Genomic DNA, 16,558 nt, shown 5'->3' on the forward strand with positions numbered 1-16,558 from the left:
AAATTACCAAGTGATTTATAAGCTCATTAAAACTTGAGAGGCAATGCTTAGCTAAGTGGTTATCAGCCCAGGCTTCTCATTAGGATTCCATGGCCAATTTGCAGAAATCTCTTTACTTATGCCCTTTCCACAGATTCTGTTTATTGTTCTAGGGGGAAGCAGCCATGTTGTAGTAATGAAGTGCCTCATGTGACTCTAAGTTGAGGCCAGAATCAAGTATGAGGTGTTCCAGGTACATTCATGAGTTAAGTTCCACCTTTGCACTAAAGGGTGGCCACAGGACTGTTTCTATTTGGGTTTGGTATGAACAGGGCAATGTGGCCCATATTTTCTTTTTCTTTTTTTTTTTTCTTTTTTTTTTTTTGAGATGGAGTTTCACTGGAGTGCAGTGGTGCGATCTCGGCTCACTGCAACCTCTGCCTCCTGGGTTCAAGCGATTCTCTTGCTTCAGCCTCCCGAGTAGTTGGGACTACAGGCACATGCCACCACACCTGGCTAATTTTTTGTATTTTTAGTAGAGATGCTGTTTCATCGTGTTAGCCAGGATGGTCTCAATCTTCTGACCTTATGATCTGCCTGCCTTGGCCTCCCAAAGTACTGGGATTACAGACATGAGCCACCAAGCCCAGCCATGGCCCATGTTTTCATTATTGTAGCAGAAATTGCTGGTGTCTGTGACAGGGGAGGGCACCTGAGAACAGGAAAAGTGAAACATATTTTGATATCCATGGAGCAGCTTATTGTTCCTGAATCTCTTCCATTATAAAGGACAGAAATGAGTGAGCTTTTTCTGAAGGTCTTGATCCTTCTGCCTGTGGATCTGGTGGTAGCAGATAAGCAGGTGATGCTGACATCTTTAAAGACATATTCTCAACATGCAGCTGTAATTTGTTCAAAGAATCTCATCTGAAAAGGATTCCCAGAAAAGGAAGAGAAAGAGGAAAAAAATGGCTTTTTTTTTTTTAAAGCAAAACATGTCTCAGATCAAGAGCTGTGTCCACTTTGCCTCCTAGAATGCCATGCAAATCATTACTTCTCTTACTGTATTACTCCTCCCTAAAGAGTTTATTTTAACTACTTTTAAAAATTCTTATGATAGTCAAGGGTGTCTGAAAAATGTTTTTTTTTCTATGTACCAGAGTCCTTTCTACATTCTTTACATTGTGGCTTCTTATATGCCATGCAGAATTCCTACCACAAATTTATAATCTGCACTATTAAAAATGTTCCCTTTGTGGCTGTTGAACATGAAAAGGTGTGGATACTCAAGATTTCTATTGGGGGAAAGCTGGAGTCATTTGTAAAGATGGAAAACATGTAATGTTGAGGTTCCATTTGTATTCTCCATTACCTCTGTGCAAAACAGGATCAAGGAAATGCTTAGTTAAACAAGATGACATTTATTACCCAGAAAGTTCTAAAAAAAAAATTGTCAGGAGATGCCTGCTCTCTAGGGTGCTAAAGAAAGATGACTTAAAATTACTATTACAAATTATAGAACAGGGAAGATATCTGTATCCTGACCTTTGCATAAAACTGATTTTTTAATGTTAAAATTCAGACTGTAGTTTTGGAGAAGCAGTATCACAGCTGCGATGCTGTCATTTCATGTGCATCAACACATCATAAAAATTTGTCCTAGGCCAGGCACAGTGGCTCAGCCTGTAATCCCAGCACTTTGGGAGGCCAAGGCGGGCGGATCACAAGGTCAGGAGATCGAGACCATCCTGTGAATGGTGAAACCCTGTCTCTACTAAAAATACAAAAAAAAAAAAAAAAAAAAGATTAGCTGGGTGTGGTGGCAGGCGCCTGTGGTCCCAGCTACTCAGGAGGCTGAATGCCGTGAACCCAGGAGGTTGAGCTTGCAGTGAGCTGAGATTGTGCCACTGCACTCCAGCCTGGGCGACAGAGCGAGACTCCGTCTCAAAAAAAAAAAAATGTGTCCTAATGCAGTTCATGTTAATGATTCACTTGGTTAAAGAGCTCTCTGACAGATTTTGTCACTATAGAGTTAATTATTTTTTCTTCATTATTATCTTAATACAGCTAACATACATAAACCATCACAGTTAATCCAGCAGTTGCCCTTTTTTCTTAGGTTTTTTTTGCATATATCGGTCTTCGGAAAGTCAAAGTTCTTATCTTTGTTTACAGGCCAGAAAAATTAGGAAAAACACAGGCTCTTCCCCTTACTGGATGTTTGACAAAATATTCTTCTTGGCCAAAAACATTAACCTTACTGGTGAGCTTGTTAGAAATTCAGACATTCAGACTTTATTCCAGATCATCTGAAAAAACAATCTGCATTAACAAGTTCTCCAGTTTATTGTACACATTAAAATTTAAAAAGTACCTTCTAACTCAACCTGTCTTTTCCATCTGAAAAATATACACAGCTCATTCTGTAGAATGCATATATAGCATTCAAATATATACATTTTTATGCCCTTAATTTTATGCTATATCATCTAGAAAAGTATCATGTATACATTGATATTGTGGATCTTATGCCACTCTCTTTTCTTAGCGTTAAAAATATTTTAGAGAATATTTCTGTGTTAAAAAAATTATTTTATTTTATAATTTTTGTCACTCCTATAAGTCAGAAACAGTTATCTTTACTCTCTCACTTCACCTTGAGTCAAATTAAAAATGCTTTTCATAACCACTTGCTAATTGTGTGTATGTGTGTGTGTGTGTGTGTGTGTGTGTGTGTGTGTGTGTATCTTTCAGGGACCATTGACATTTAGGGATGTGGCCATAGAATTCTCTCTGAAGGAGTGGCAATGCTTGGACACTGCACAGCAGAATTTATATAGAAATGTGATGTTAGAGAACTACAGAAACCTGGTCTTCCTGGGTGAGGATAACTTCAATACACAATTTCTAATATACCCTGAAGGTTTTATTTCTTTTCTTTGTGGAATGTTTTTTTGGTAAAGTATGCTTTGCATAAATTAATTTCAGATCCCTGTTTTCAAGAAAATCTTGGGGATTAATACACGTAGAAAAGAATTTCTGCAAGATGTTTCATTTTGACCTTAACTTTCCAAATTCCTGAGCTGATCTGTATCCTTCACTCTAGATTACTAAATTCCACAAATTTAGTGGCCTAAAATATTTTTGCCCACACCTTAAAATGTAATTGCCAACACCAATTTTTGATTCAACAGTACTGGATAGTAAAATTAAGAACCTGGCCGGGCGTGGTGGCACATGCCTGTAATCCCAGCACTTTGGGAGGCCGAGGCAGATGGATCAGGAGGTCAGGAGATTGAGACCATCCTGGCTAACATGGTGAAACCCTATCCCTACTAAAAATACAAAAAATTAGCCGGGCGTGGTGGTGGGCACCTGTAGTCCCAGCTACTCAGGAGGCTGAGGCAGGAGAATGGCGGGAACTCAGGAGGCAGAGCTTGCAGTGAGCTGAGATCATGCCATTGCACTCCAGCCTGGGTGACAGAGTGAGACTCCATCTCAAAAAAAAAAAAAAAAACTTACAAATCAAAAATATTTTTTAAATATTTGGAAATGTCTGTTATAAATTAGTATTTTGGGATTAATTTACTAGCTAAGCACATTACTAGATTGATCATTAGAGAATATGAGCAAGATTTATATTATTTATTTTTAATAAAACAGGTATTGCTGTTTCTAAGCCAGACCTGATCACTTGTCTGGAGCAAGGAAAAGAGGCCTGGAGTATGAAGAGACATGAGATCATGGTGGCCAAACCCGCAGGTAGGTGAAAAGTGAAAATGAATACAACAGACGACATGTGAGAGTTCCAAAGGCCAAACAGAAAGCCAGTCCTTAAAATGTGATCTGGGAATCTGTGTTCCAAAGAAAATAGTTTCTCAGAAGCCTGAGGTTTCTTTCTTTTTTTTTTGCTTTCACATGGGGGCATCTTCTGTCTTATGCTTTTAAATTTTCTAAGGATTCTACTTTCCCTTTGGTGATCTTCAAGTTTATAGTTAGAGCCAAAGTCCTCTTTGTGGCATATAAGAGACTGTGCAGTCTGACTGCTTTTTCATTGTTTTGGGAGACACACAAATATCTGCATAATTTTGAAAAAGTCTATGTTAAACAATATTTTTAATTGTATTTTGGCATCATGTTAAAATATGTGAGTAGTGGTTTCTGTTCCATTGAGGGGTTTTTTTGTTCATTTTTCTGCACATTCCATCCTGTTTGTATTATTACAGTCTTGAAATATAGTTTGAAATCATAAAGTATGATGTCCCTGTGCTTTGTTTTTTTACCTCAAGATTGCTTTGGCTATTCAAAGTTTATTGTAGTTTCATGTATGTTTTAGAATTGTATTTTTCATTACTGTAAAAAATGCCACTAGAATTTTTTTTTTTTTTAATTTCACTATCGTTACCCAGGCTGGAGTGCAATGGTGTGGTCTCGGCTCACCGCAACCTCCGCCTCAGGGTTTCTCCATGCTGGTCAGGCTGGTCTCAAACTCCCAACCTCAGGTGATCCACCTGCCTTGGCCTCCCAAAGTGCTAGGATTACAAGCATGAGCCACCATGCCCGGCCACCACTAGAATTTTGATAGGGAATTTGTTGAATCTATAGGTTACTTTGTATAACATGACACTTTAACAATATTTATTCTTTCAATCCATAGACATAAAATATTTTAAAATTTATTTGTGTCTTCTCTAGTTTCTTTCTATGATATCTTATATCTTCCAGTGTAAAAATGTTTCACCTCTTTGGTTAAATTTGTTCTCAGAAATTTATTATTTTGATGCTGTTATAAATAAGATTGTTTTCTTAATCAGATAGTTTGTTTTATGTATATGGAACCATAATTTATACTTGCATGTTAATTTTTTATTTTGCTAATTTACTGAGTGTATTTATTTAGACAGGTTTTAATGTACTATTCATGGTTTTCTATATATAAGATTATATGATCTACAACCAGCAACTTTTACTTATTTGCCTTCAATTTCAATGGCTTTAAAAAATTTTTTCGACTAATTCTTCTGCCACATACTTCCAGTGCTATATTAAAATAGAAACATTGGCAATGGTATTGGGAATGGGTGCTTGGTGTCACAAAAATCCTTTGAGAGACAAAGGATCTCTCAGCAAGGCTAGTTTACTTTCTGCAGGAAGAGTACACTCGCCAGCAGTTTTACCATGAGAATACACTAAACAAAGGAGACAGGGTCATTTATAACCTGATGCGTCCACCCTACTGCTGTGTCCAGTTTCCATTGGCTACAACAGGACCTCCCATTCTGTATTTGTCCCAATTGGCTAGCAACTTAGAACTTTCTAAAAGAGGCAAAGGCAGAAGAGAACAAAGGAAGAAGGGAGCAACTTGTGGAATGCTGAGAAAGGTAAAAACACCTCCAAATAAGGAATAGGAACAGGCTATGACCTAATGCTTGCTTGGACCAGTATAAGCATGCCAGGGCAAATATTTAGGCTAAAATGTGGGAGCTAAGAACACAAAGTATATTGATTTCTTTATTACGACTAGCAGATATCTAAGAATGTCAGCACAGGTCTTTGAATACATTTTGCTTCTAAGAGGAGTTACTATTTATTCCTAATTACACGAGGAGGAAAGTCCCTTTGAAGAGGAACCTCTATTTCACCTTTTACAATGAGCACAATATAGTTTTGCATTGGTGTGTATGAATTTGAATGAGCAAACAGGTCTTCAAGTTTTTGGGGTTTTTTGCCTGTTTTGTTTTTTGTTTTTTGTTTTTTTTTTTTGAGACGGAGTCTCACTATGTCACCAGGCTGTAGTGCAGTGGCACGATCTCAGCTTACTGCAACCTCCGCCTCCTGGGTTCAAGTGATTCCCCTGCCTCAGCCTCCCAAGTAGCTGTGACTACAGGCATGCACCACAACGTCTGGCCAATTTTTTATATTTTAGTAGAGACGGAGTTTCACCATATTGGCCAGGCGGGTCTCAAACTCCTGACCTCGTGATCCATCCACCTCAGCCTCCCAAAGTGCTTAGATTATAGGCATGAGCCTCTGTGCCCGGCCCTCTTCAAGTTTTTATAAACCAGTTTCAGAAGGTAAAGATCTTCTTTTGGGCCCCCAGGGTGATGGGATGCCCTCTGGGTTTATAGTGCAGAGGAGTTGTAGCTTGATCACAAGGCTGCTGGGTCTGCACTAGGGTCCACCTTTAGTTGGTTTGTTGTAAGAGGCTTGGGTAGCTGTAACTCCCATTTTATTTTTGGACAGACTGAATATCCTTCAGGACTTCTATATATAGGGCAGACACTAGGGCAGGTTTCTGCAGTCGAGTCTGCTAATGGCAGGGCTTATATCAGGATGTGGATGAGTATGGCTTTCACTGAATACCAGAGAGCATTTCTCCAGGACACAATGTGGGTTTCTGTGTAGGCAGAACTGGCCATAAACTGTGGCTTAGGGAGCTGGAACTGAGTCATTAAACTGCTTTGGGGTCCACAGTAAAGGCCAAGGTCTGCAGGCCTGTCTGCATGTCCATAAATTGGTGTCTTCCTCCAGGCCTCTGGAAGGGCAGGGCCTCTTTCATACTGTGGCTGGGAGGAGTTTGGGATTACCAAGCTGGGTGGGCCATTTCTTTGGTCTGTAGTCAAGAACAGTTTCTGTAGTTTGCCACCTGAATGAGGGCCTGCCCTCTGAAAAGAATACTCCTCAATCTTGGGCTTTAGCAGTTTCATAAGTCCCTCCCTGGATCTCAAAGCTCTTAAAGGCACTTATTTTGGAGATGGGGTCTTGCTTCAAAACCCAGGCTAGTCTTGTTTTTTGTTTTTGAGACGGAGTCTCACTCTGTCACACAGGCTTTAGTGCAGTGGCATGAACTTGGTTCACTCCCATCTCCTGGGTTTAAGTGATTATTGTACCTCAGCCTCCTAAGTAGCTGAAATTACAGGCACACACCACCACACAGGGCTAATTGTTGTATTTTTAGTAGAGACATGGTTTTGCCATGTTGGAAAAGCTGATCTTGAACTTCTGACCTTAACCTTCCTACCTCAACCTTCCAAAGTGCTGGAATTATAGGCATGAGCCACTGCATTTGTCCTAGGATGCTCTTGAAATCCTGGCCTGAAGCAATTCTCCAACCTCAGTGTACCATGTAGCGGTCATTATAGGGGTGAGCCATGATGCCTGGCTCTCTCATGAGGGCATTTTTGTCAGGATTGGCTGAAAAATTTTCTTGCTGTTGGGACATAAGAAAGTAGGGCACCTTTTGTTTTTCCATCTTACTGATGTTTCTCTCTATATACATTTTAACTTTCTGTTTTCCATTTCAAACTTGTCTGTAATTTTAGATTCAGACATTTAGAACAATATGCTAGAATTTACATGTTATGCCTGAAGTAAATTATACAGTTAGTAGGCACTCCATATTTACTAAAATAGTTACTTATAAATTTAAGTTTGCTGCAGGCAAAACGGAATTATAGGATGTTCACCCACTTTCTTCAGCCTAAATCTAAATAATAGCATAATTTATTCCCATATATTTGTTTTATATATCAGAGGCTCTAACCATATTCTGCTATGTGTGTGTGTGTGTGTGTGTGTGTGTGTGTGTGTTTGTTTTATTTAGCAGTATAAGGCTATTCGCTTCTAAATTTGGATTGCAGCAGTTTCATTTTGTGTAAAAATGCATATATTTAAAACAAAATTTATCTCTTGTTTCTTTTAAATGATTATAAAAAAGTTTCTCATTACAATATTCTATTTATGTTTATACCGCATTTTCTGTGAAATTTCACTGCCATACAGTGCCTGCCAATGATTCAAAATACCTGCTTTCCATGAATACACAGTCAAATATTGTTGTCTCATTCTTTCTTAATGGTACATCAATATTGCAAACCAGAATTTAGGAGTAAACATTTATTACTGTCTTGCAGTTACATATTAGTGTGTTTTTTAAGTGTGGCCTTGTTTTTTGTTTTGTTTTGTTTTTTTTTTTGAGACAGTCTTTCTCTGTCACCCAGGCCAGAGTACAGTGGCATGATCTCAGCTCACTGCAACCTCTGCCTCCCGGTTCAAGCGATTCTTCTGCCTCAGCCTCCAAGTAGCTGGGACTACAGGCACACACCAGCACGCCTGGCTAATTTTTGTATATTTAGTAGAGATGCAGTTTCACTATATTGGCCCGGCTGGTCTCGAACTCCTGACCTAGTGACCCGCCCACCTTGGCCTCCCAAAGTGCTGAGATTAAAGGCCTGAGCCACCATGCCCAGGTAGTGTAGGTTTCTTAACATCAGTTTATTGTGTTTTTTGGTTTTACTTACGCGTTATAATTTTAGATAACTTGAAATTGTGTTTGTACACGTTAAGTCAATGTGAGCTTTAATTAAGATATAAATCAGCCATATATCTATAACAATCTGATTATATATGTGTGTGTGCTTATCTATAAATATGACCCCCAGTCTGGTGTGCAGTGGCGCAATCTCAGCTCACCGCAACCTCTGCCTTCTGGGTTCAATCGATTCTCTTGCCTCAGCCTCCCGAGTTGCTGGGATTACAGGCATGCACCACCACGCCCAGGTAATTTTGTATTTTTAGTAGGGATGGGGTTTCTCCATGTTGGTAAATTTTCTCTTGAACTCCCGACCTCAGGTGATCCGCCCACCTCAGCCTCCCAAAGTGCTGGGATTACAGATGTGAGCCACCGTGCCTGACCTCTTAGCTGATTTTCAATGGTTGTTTCATCTTGTTTAAGTGAGTAGTTATGGAGATAGTCTTATTTTTACCATGTGTTTAATAATGAATATATATTTCCTTTATGTGAAAAAAAACACTTTTGTGATATGAAGGTAATTCCTGAAAAGATTTATAATTCTATATTGTTTTAAGTTTTTTTCTTTAGAAAAATTGTTTTTAAAACACATAAAGTTTGTCATCTTAAATCTATTGAAGTGTACATTTTAGGGCCAGGCATGGTTGTGGCTCACATCTGTAATCCTAGAGATTTGCAGAGGCCAAGACAAGACGATCACTTGAACCCAAAAGTTTGAGACCACCCTGGGCAATATATGGAGACTCCTTCTCTACAAAAAATTTCTTTAAAATGGCCTGGCATTTTGGTGTGCACCTGTGGTCCCAGATCTTTGGAAGACTGAAGAAAGAGGATTACTTGAGCCTGGGAATTTCAGGCTATAGTCAACCATGATTGTGCCACTGCACTCCAGTTTAGGTGACGAAGTGAGACCCTGTCTCCAAAAAAAAAAAATAGCTTTATATTTCAGGAATGTTAAGTATGTTCACATTGTTATGCAAAAGACTTCTAGAAATTTTACATCTTGTAAAACCAAAACTCAATACCCATTAAGTAACAGCAACCCATTTTACCCTCTCTGGTGCCCTTGACAAACACCCTTCCACTTTCTGTTTTTATAAGTGTGACCACTTAAGATAGCTCATATAACTGGAATAATACAGTATCTATCATTTTATTACTAGCTTATTTTAAGTGACATAATATTCTCAAAGATTATCTTAAACTGTTACAAGATAATCCGTTTTAAGTCTGAAAAAATATTTCGTTGTATGAATATGTTACATTTTTTGATGTGTTTATAAATCAAGGGACATCTGGGTTGCTTCAGTTTTTTGGCTTATGTGAATACTGCTACAATAAACATGGATATTCAAATATGTCTCCCAGGTTCTGTGTTGCATACTTCGGATATACATTCATAAATGTGATTGCTGTACTTAATGATAATTCTAGTTTTATTTATCTGAGGAACATTTATAACATTTTAAAATAATGACTGCATCCTTGTTTTCCACCAATTAATATGGGTTTTATTTTCATTGCATCAGCAACAAATTTGGTGGTTTTTTTGAAATTTTATGGTGACTATTCTATTGGGTGTGAAGTGATCTTGTTTTTCATTGTGATTTTTATGCATTTCTCTACAAATTAGTAATTTTGCATTTCCTTTCTTCCCTCTCCCCACCCTTCTCACCCCAGATGGAGTCTTGCTCCAGGCTGGTGTGCAGTAGCGTGATCTGAGCTCACTGCAACCTCTGCCTCCAGGGTTCAAGCAATTCTCCTCAGCCTCCCGAGTGGCTGGGATTACAGGCACACGCCGCAACACCTGGCTAATTTTTGTATTTTTAGTAGAGATGGGGTTCTCCATGTTGGTTATGCTGGTCTCGAACTCCTGACCTCAAGTGATCCACCCATCTCCGCCTCCCAAAATGCTGGGATTATAGGCATGAGCCACCGTGCCTGGCTGCATTTCCTTTCAAATGCTTTTTCCCATTTGTGTATTCTTTTTGAGAAAAATTTAGTTCGATTATTTGTTCATTTCTAAATAAAATTATTCAACTTTATTGTTCAGTTTTACAAGTTGTTTATATATTCTCAATGTTAACTTCTATGATATGTGATTTGCAAATATTTTTACCCATTTCCTAGGAGGCATTGTCACTCTATTGAATGTTTTCTTTGATGTGCAGAAACTTTGAAGTGTAGTGCAGTTAAATTTTACTGTTCTTTTCTTTGTTGCTCATGCATTTAATGTCATGTAGGAAAATAGTGCCAAGACAAAGTCTCAAGACATAGTGTCATGTCTTTCCCCCTTTATTTTTATATCTGGGTATTTTATTTAAAAATATTTTTCATATGTGGTTCAAGGAAATAATCCATCTTCATTTTATCCATGTTGATATCCAGTTTTCAACTTTATGTCTTGAAGAGATTATCTTTTTTTCTATTGTGTGCTCATGGCAACTTTACAAGATCATTTGATCATATACAGAAGAGTTTATTTCTCTGTTCTGTATTCTGTTCTTTCATCTGTTTATCTGTTTTTGTGTCAGTACCACATTGTTTTTGTTATTGTAGCTTTTATTATTATTATTATTAATTTTTTTTTTTCCTGAGACAGAGTCTCTCCCTGTCTCCTGGGCTGGAGTGCAATGGCATAATCTCAGCTCACTGCAACCTCTGCCTTTCAGGTTCAAGTGATTCTCCTGCCTCAGCCTCCTGAGTAGCTGGGATTACAGGCACCCACCACGACGCCCGGCCAATTTTTTGCATTCTTGGTGGAGACGGGGTTTCAGTATGTTGGTTTCAGTATGAAGCCTCAACCTTCTGGGGTCAAGTGATTCTTCCACCTCAGCCTCCCGAGTAGCTTGGATTACAGACATGCAGTACTATGCCTGGCTAATTTTTTGTTTATTTGTACAGACAGGGTCTCACTTCGTTGCCCAGTCTAGTCTCAAACTTCTGGCTCCAAATGATCCTCCCACCTTGGTCTCCCAAAGTGTTGGGATTATAGGTATGAGCCTCTTCACCCAGCCAGTATTCTTAAATTTAATAAGATTTATTGTGTGTCCTAACAGAATGCACAAGGTGCAAATAAGAATATTGTGTATTCTCTTGCTTTTGACTGAAAAATTTTGTACGTGTCTGTTAATCCTGGTTGGTCTGTGATGTGGTTTAGATGTTCATGTTCTTCAAATCTCATGCTGCAATGTAATCCTCAGTGTTGGATGTAGAGCCTGGTGGGAGATGTTTAGATCATGGGGCAAATTTCTCATGAATGGCTTCATACCATCCTCTTGGTAATCAAAAAGTTTACACTCTGTTAATTCAAATGAGAGCTGCCCCAGTAAAAGAACCTGGCTCCTTCACCTCACATTTGGTTCTGTCTTTTACTATGTGATATGTCCAGTTACTCTTGGCCTTCCACCATCGTGGAAGCTTACCGAAACCTTCCACCAGAGGCAGATGCCGGCACACACTTCTTGTACAGTCTGCCCAACCATGAGCCAAACAAGCCTTTTTTATTTATAAATTATCCACTCTCAGGTATTCCTCTATGTGTAAAATAATATATTCTGTAATGTCTAAGTTTTCTGTTTTCTTATTGATCTTTTCTCTGAATTTTCTATTTATTATTAAAAATGGGGTCTTGATGTCTACAACTATTATGTTGCTATGTATTTCTTGCTTCACTTTTGTCAATATTTGCTTTATATATTTTGGAGCCCTAATGTTGTATATACATATACACATAAATGAATAGGCATAATAGTTTTAGATTCCTGGTAAATTGACCCATTTTACTATTATATAACATCAGTCTTTGTCTCATGCTAGTACTTGACTTAAAGCATATTATGTCTAATATAATTATGAGTGTCTCACTCAATTGTGGTTATATTTGCATGTAATAAAAAGTTTTTCCATTCTGTTACTTTCAGCTTATTTGACTGTATTTTCCAGTTTGTTATTGGTATTAAATATTATTTTATGTTGTGTATCTATTAACAGATTTATATTTTGTTTTTCATATTCTACAGAGGAAATTTAAGAGTTTTATGCACCATTATTTTGATAATAAGTAATTTTATGTGTTGATATATTTAATAGAGTTTTTTATTTATATATGTTTTTATGATGCTGTTCAGCATCACTTTATTTTTTAACATAATGGACTCATTTAGCCTTTCTTTTTTATTTTGTATGCAGTGTCTCACTGTGTTGCTCAGGCTGATCTTCAACTCCTAGTCTCAAGTGATCTGACTGCCTTGGCCTCTTAAAACTGTAGGATTTACAGGCATGAGCCACTGTGCCTGGCAACCATGTAGCAGTTTTTGTAGGACTGTGCTAGGGGTGATGAATACCCTCACCTTTTATTTTGAAAAGTGTTTATTTTTATCTTGTTTTTGAAGTAAAATAATTATAATTAGTAGTATGATTATTATATATTTTTATATACATATGTTATATTAATATATAATTATAAACATTTTCAAGTAGTATTGGTTAAGAATTTTTTATTACATCATAATTTGGAAAGTTCTCAGCTTTTTTTCATCTTCAAGTAACCTCTGTATTACTTTTTTGCTATATTATTCTATGATTTTTTTCATGAATATATTGTTCTACTCGACGGTGTCCAATAAGTTTTACATTTCATGTTTTAATTTTGTTTTGCACTTCTATATTTTTGTGTTTTATATTTAAGGGCATTCCAGCTCACATTAGTTAATTGTGTTTGGATGTTTTAGTTTATATTATAATTGTGTATGAAAATATTTAACTGCAATTTATGACAGTGTGAAGCAAAATCAAATATGAATCAGCCATGTCTATTGCTAATGTGTTTATGTTTGTTTGCCTGTATAAATATTATTTCTGTTTTCCTATAACTTGTGTATTTGTTGTGTAGTTTGTTTTGAATGGTTGTTTAATCCTGTGTAGGTGAGTAGTCATAAAAATTCTTCTACTTTTATCATCTTATTTATTTGTGAATCTATATTATTTCTGTGTGGGAGAAACACTTTTGAATTTTAAGATAATATAAAAACTATCATTACTCTGTATCTTTTTTAGGTATTTCTGTTTATTTTTACTTATCAAAAACATAACAACATTTATAATAAAGTATTTGTAAATATTCAATTTAGTCATCTTAATTATATTGACATTGTTTTGCAACATATCACCAAAATGTTTTTATCTTGCAAAGCTGAGTCTGAATACACATTAAACAACTGCCAATTTTCCCCATTTTGTAGCACTTTTCAAACACCACTCTGTTTTCCTTGTCTAAGGTTGTAACTGCTTTAAATATCTTATACAATCTCTGTCTTTCTGTGGCTGGCCCATTTTATTTGGCATAATGTCATCAAAACTTATCTTTACAGTTGTCAGAATATTTCCTGCTTTTTGAAAACTGAGGGATATTCCAGTATTTTGTTTTTTGTTTTTTTGTGATGGAGTTTCACGCCGTCGCCCAGGCTGGAGTACAGAGTGCAATGGCGCAATCTTGGCTCACTGCAGCCTCTGCCTCCTGGGTTCAAGCAATTCTCCTGCCTCAGCCTCTCGAGTAGCTGAGATTACAGGCATGTGCCACCATGCCCGGCTAATTTTTGTATTTTTAGTGGAGGTGGGGTCTCACCATGTTGGACACGCTGGTCTTGAATTCCTGACCTCACGTGATCCACCCACCTTGGCCTCCCAAAGTGCTGGGATTACAGGTTTGAACCACCGCACCGAGCCTATTCCAGTAATTTTATATTTCAAATTAAATCTGCTGAATGGTTTAATGACAGAAATTTGCATTGCTTTCACCCACTGGCTTTCAGTAACAATGCCGCAATAATTATGGGGAAGCAAATGACCCTTTATATGACATATACATTATGTATGTACTGCATTCTCTTATTAGTCTACCTTTTCAGCTTTATACTTATACCAAGTTTTTTAAATTTTGTAGCTTTGTACTGTGTTTGAAATCAGGAACTGTAATGCCTCAAACATTGTTTCTTTTTTTGAAGATTGGTGGGTACTTTATTGTCTTTTGAGATTCCATATACTTCTGAGGTTGCTGTTTCTATTTCTTCAAAAATGCAGTGAGCAGTTTTAAAAACATTGCCTTAAAGCTGTAGATTACATTGAGCAATATGAACGTCTTTACAGCATTAATTATACCGATTCCATTTTTATCATAAAGAGTAATTTATAAAATTTTAGTTTTGAAAAATTTGTTAAGACTACTTTTTTGTCCTAACAGGTGGTCTATCAAAAAGAATGTTGTATGAGCTACTGAGAAAGGTGTATATCCTGATGTTACTGAGGAGCGTTCTCTATACCTCTGTTAGAAGTAATTGTTTTATATTGCCTTAAAGTTATCTGTTCCCTTCTAATATTCTGTCTTGTTTTATTTTTATTATAGAAAGTAGGTATTGAAATATCCTACTATAAAAATTATATTGCACTTTATGTGTTTCATCGATTCTGTCAATATTTGCTTTATATATTTGGAACCTTAATGTGAGATACACACACACACACACACACACACACATACCCCACAAATGTATATAGAAATTTTTCAGAGGTTCCCAGTGAGTGAATCTATTATTGTTTAATGTCCTTCTTTGTCTCTTTGGAGTTTTGACTTTAAAGTAAATTTTATAAAATATGACAGTTTTAACTTAAGATGTAGCTTGTGTAATATTACTTAGACCTCTTCTGCTCTCATTTGGTTAAAATTTGCATGGAATGTCTACTTCCGTCTTGCCACTTTCAGTCTTTATCATTAGATCTCAACTGACTCTTGTAGAAAGGCAAGTTGAATCCTGGTTTTTAACTTTTTTTTTTATAAATCCCTTTATTGAAAGTATGTCTTTTAATTAAAAAGTTAATTTTATATATATTTAATTTTCTGAAACAGACTTACAAATGTTATTTTATTGTTTTATTTGATTCTTGTATCTTTGTTCCCAATTTTCTCTTTCTTTATGTCATTTTTATTTTTGTACTAATATGCTTTCACTTTTTATTTTTATTTATTTATTTATTTTTGAGATGGAGTCTCGCTCTGTCGCCCAGGCTGGAGTGCAGTGGCGCAATCTCGGCTCACTGCAAGATCCGCCTCCCGGGTTCACGCCATTCTTCTGCCTCAGCCTCTCCGAGTAGCTGGAACTACAGGGGCCCGCCACCACGCCCAGCTAATTTTTTGTATTTTTTAGTAGAGACGGGGTTTCACCGTGGTCTTGATCTCCTGACCTCGTGATCCACCCACCTCGGCCTCCCAAATTGCTGGGATTACAAGTGTGAGCCACCGCGCCCGGCCATGCTTTCACTTTTTAAAATTTTCTTTTATATCTCTATACATATAGACTTTTTTGTGGTACCTTGGGGATTACATAAAATCTCTAAAAGATGCAACAGTATATTTAATTCTGGTAAAAAATTAACTTTAGTTGTATACAAAAAATCTTTCTCATTATATCTGCCCTCAACTTTCTTATTGATGTTGCTAATTATATCTTTATATTGTAAGTACATTAATGGGTGTTTATAATAATTAGTGTTTTTATTTTTCAACTTTTAGGGAATAACTAAAAATGTTTTCTGTACCATTATGATAATGCTAAGGAATTCTAATTTTGGATATGTGCGTATCTTTCCCAGAAAGTTATGCATTTTTATATAATAAAATGTTGTTTTCTTACATTATGTTATTTTCAGCATCTTTGATATATAGGGCATATGCAGTGCCAATATACTTTTTTTTTACTAATTTCAGGACTATTACAATATCACACAGTTCCCTTCTGGCTTGCAAAATTTTCATGACAAATTTACTAGTGATCTCATAAGACTATGCTTATAAACGACACATCACTTTTATCTTGCATCTTTCAAGATTCTCTACTTTGTGACTTGAAATTGTACTCATATATGTGTTTGTTATAAATATCTTTGTGTGTATTCTAGTTTGTTAAGCTTCTTCATTTTTACGTTTTCTTATATTAATTTTTTTTGTATTTTTCACCTCCACAATTTCTGTTTTTTGATTTTTTTTTTTCTTTTTTTTGAGACGGAGTCTCGCTCTGTCGCCCAGGCTGGAGTGCAGTGGCGCAATCTCGGCTCACTGCAAGCTCCACCTCCCGGGTTCACGCCATTCTCCTGCCTCAGCCTCTCCGAGTAGCTGGGTCTATAGACGCCCGCCACCACGCCCGGCTAATTTTTTTGTATTTTTAGTAGAGACGGGGTTTCACGGTGGTCTCGATCTCCTGACCTCGTGATCCG

At 36.9% G+C, this 16,558-nt stretch overlaps 2 protein-coding genes and 1 pseudogene across 5 annotated transcripts in view; 2 read left to right on the forward strand and 1 right to left on the reverse strand.

Annotated features, from left to right (window-relative positions):
* LOC129459394 (zinc finger protein 431-like) overlaps nucleotides 1-16,558 on the forward strand; it is a 402,258-nt gene that overhangs the window by 210,557 nt on the left and 175,143 nt on the right.
* Nucleotides 1-16,558, reverse strand: part of LOC134732303 (zinc finger protein OZF-like) — a 319,666-nt pseudogene that overhangs the window by 170,330 nt on the left and 132,778 nt on the right.
* LOC129459386 (zinc finger protein 430) overlaps nucleotides 1-16,558 on the forward strand; it is a 137,476-nt gene that overhangs the window by 8,369 nt on the left and 112,549 nt on the right. Inside the window, exons 2-5 of one of the 4 annotated variants that reach the window (XM_063616253.1) lie at nucleotides 2,734-2,860; nucleotides 3,643-3,745; nucleotides 7,958-8,029; nucleotides 10,962-12,206. The exons of 1 other annotated variant lie outside the window; for it this stretch is intronic. In XM_063616253.1, coding sequence (XP_063472323.1) covers nucleotides 2,734-2,860; nucleotides 3,643-3,745; nucleotides 7,958-8,029; nucleotides 10,962-10,998 — 339 coding nt within the window. In that variant the 3' untranslated portion in view covers nucleotides 10,999-12,206. Of the gene's footprint in view, nucleotides 1-2,733; nucleotides 2,861-3,642; nucleotides 3,746-7,957; nucleotides 8,030-10,961; nucleotides 12,207-14,531; nucleotides 14,622-16,558 lie in introns of those variants that run through there. 2 more of the 4 variants (XM_063616242.1, XM_063616251.1) reach the window with 2 other exon arrangements.

The sequence above is a fragment of the Symphalangus syndactylus genome, chromosome 13 (genome assembly GCF_028878055.3).
Source record: "Symphalangus syndactylus isolate Jambi chromosome 13, NHGRI_mSymSyn1-v2.1_pri, whole genome shotgun sequence".
Classification (NCBI taxonomy): Eukaryota; Metazoa; Chordata; class Mammalia; order Primates; family Hylobatidae; genus Symphalangus; species Symphalangus syndactylus.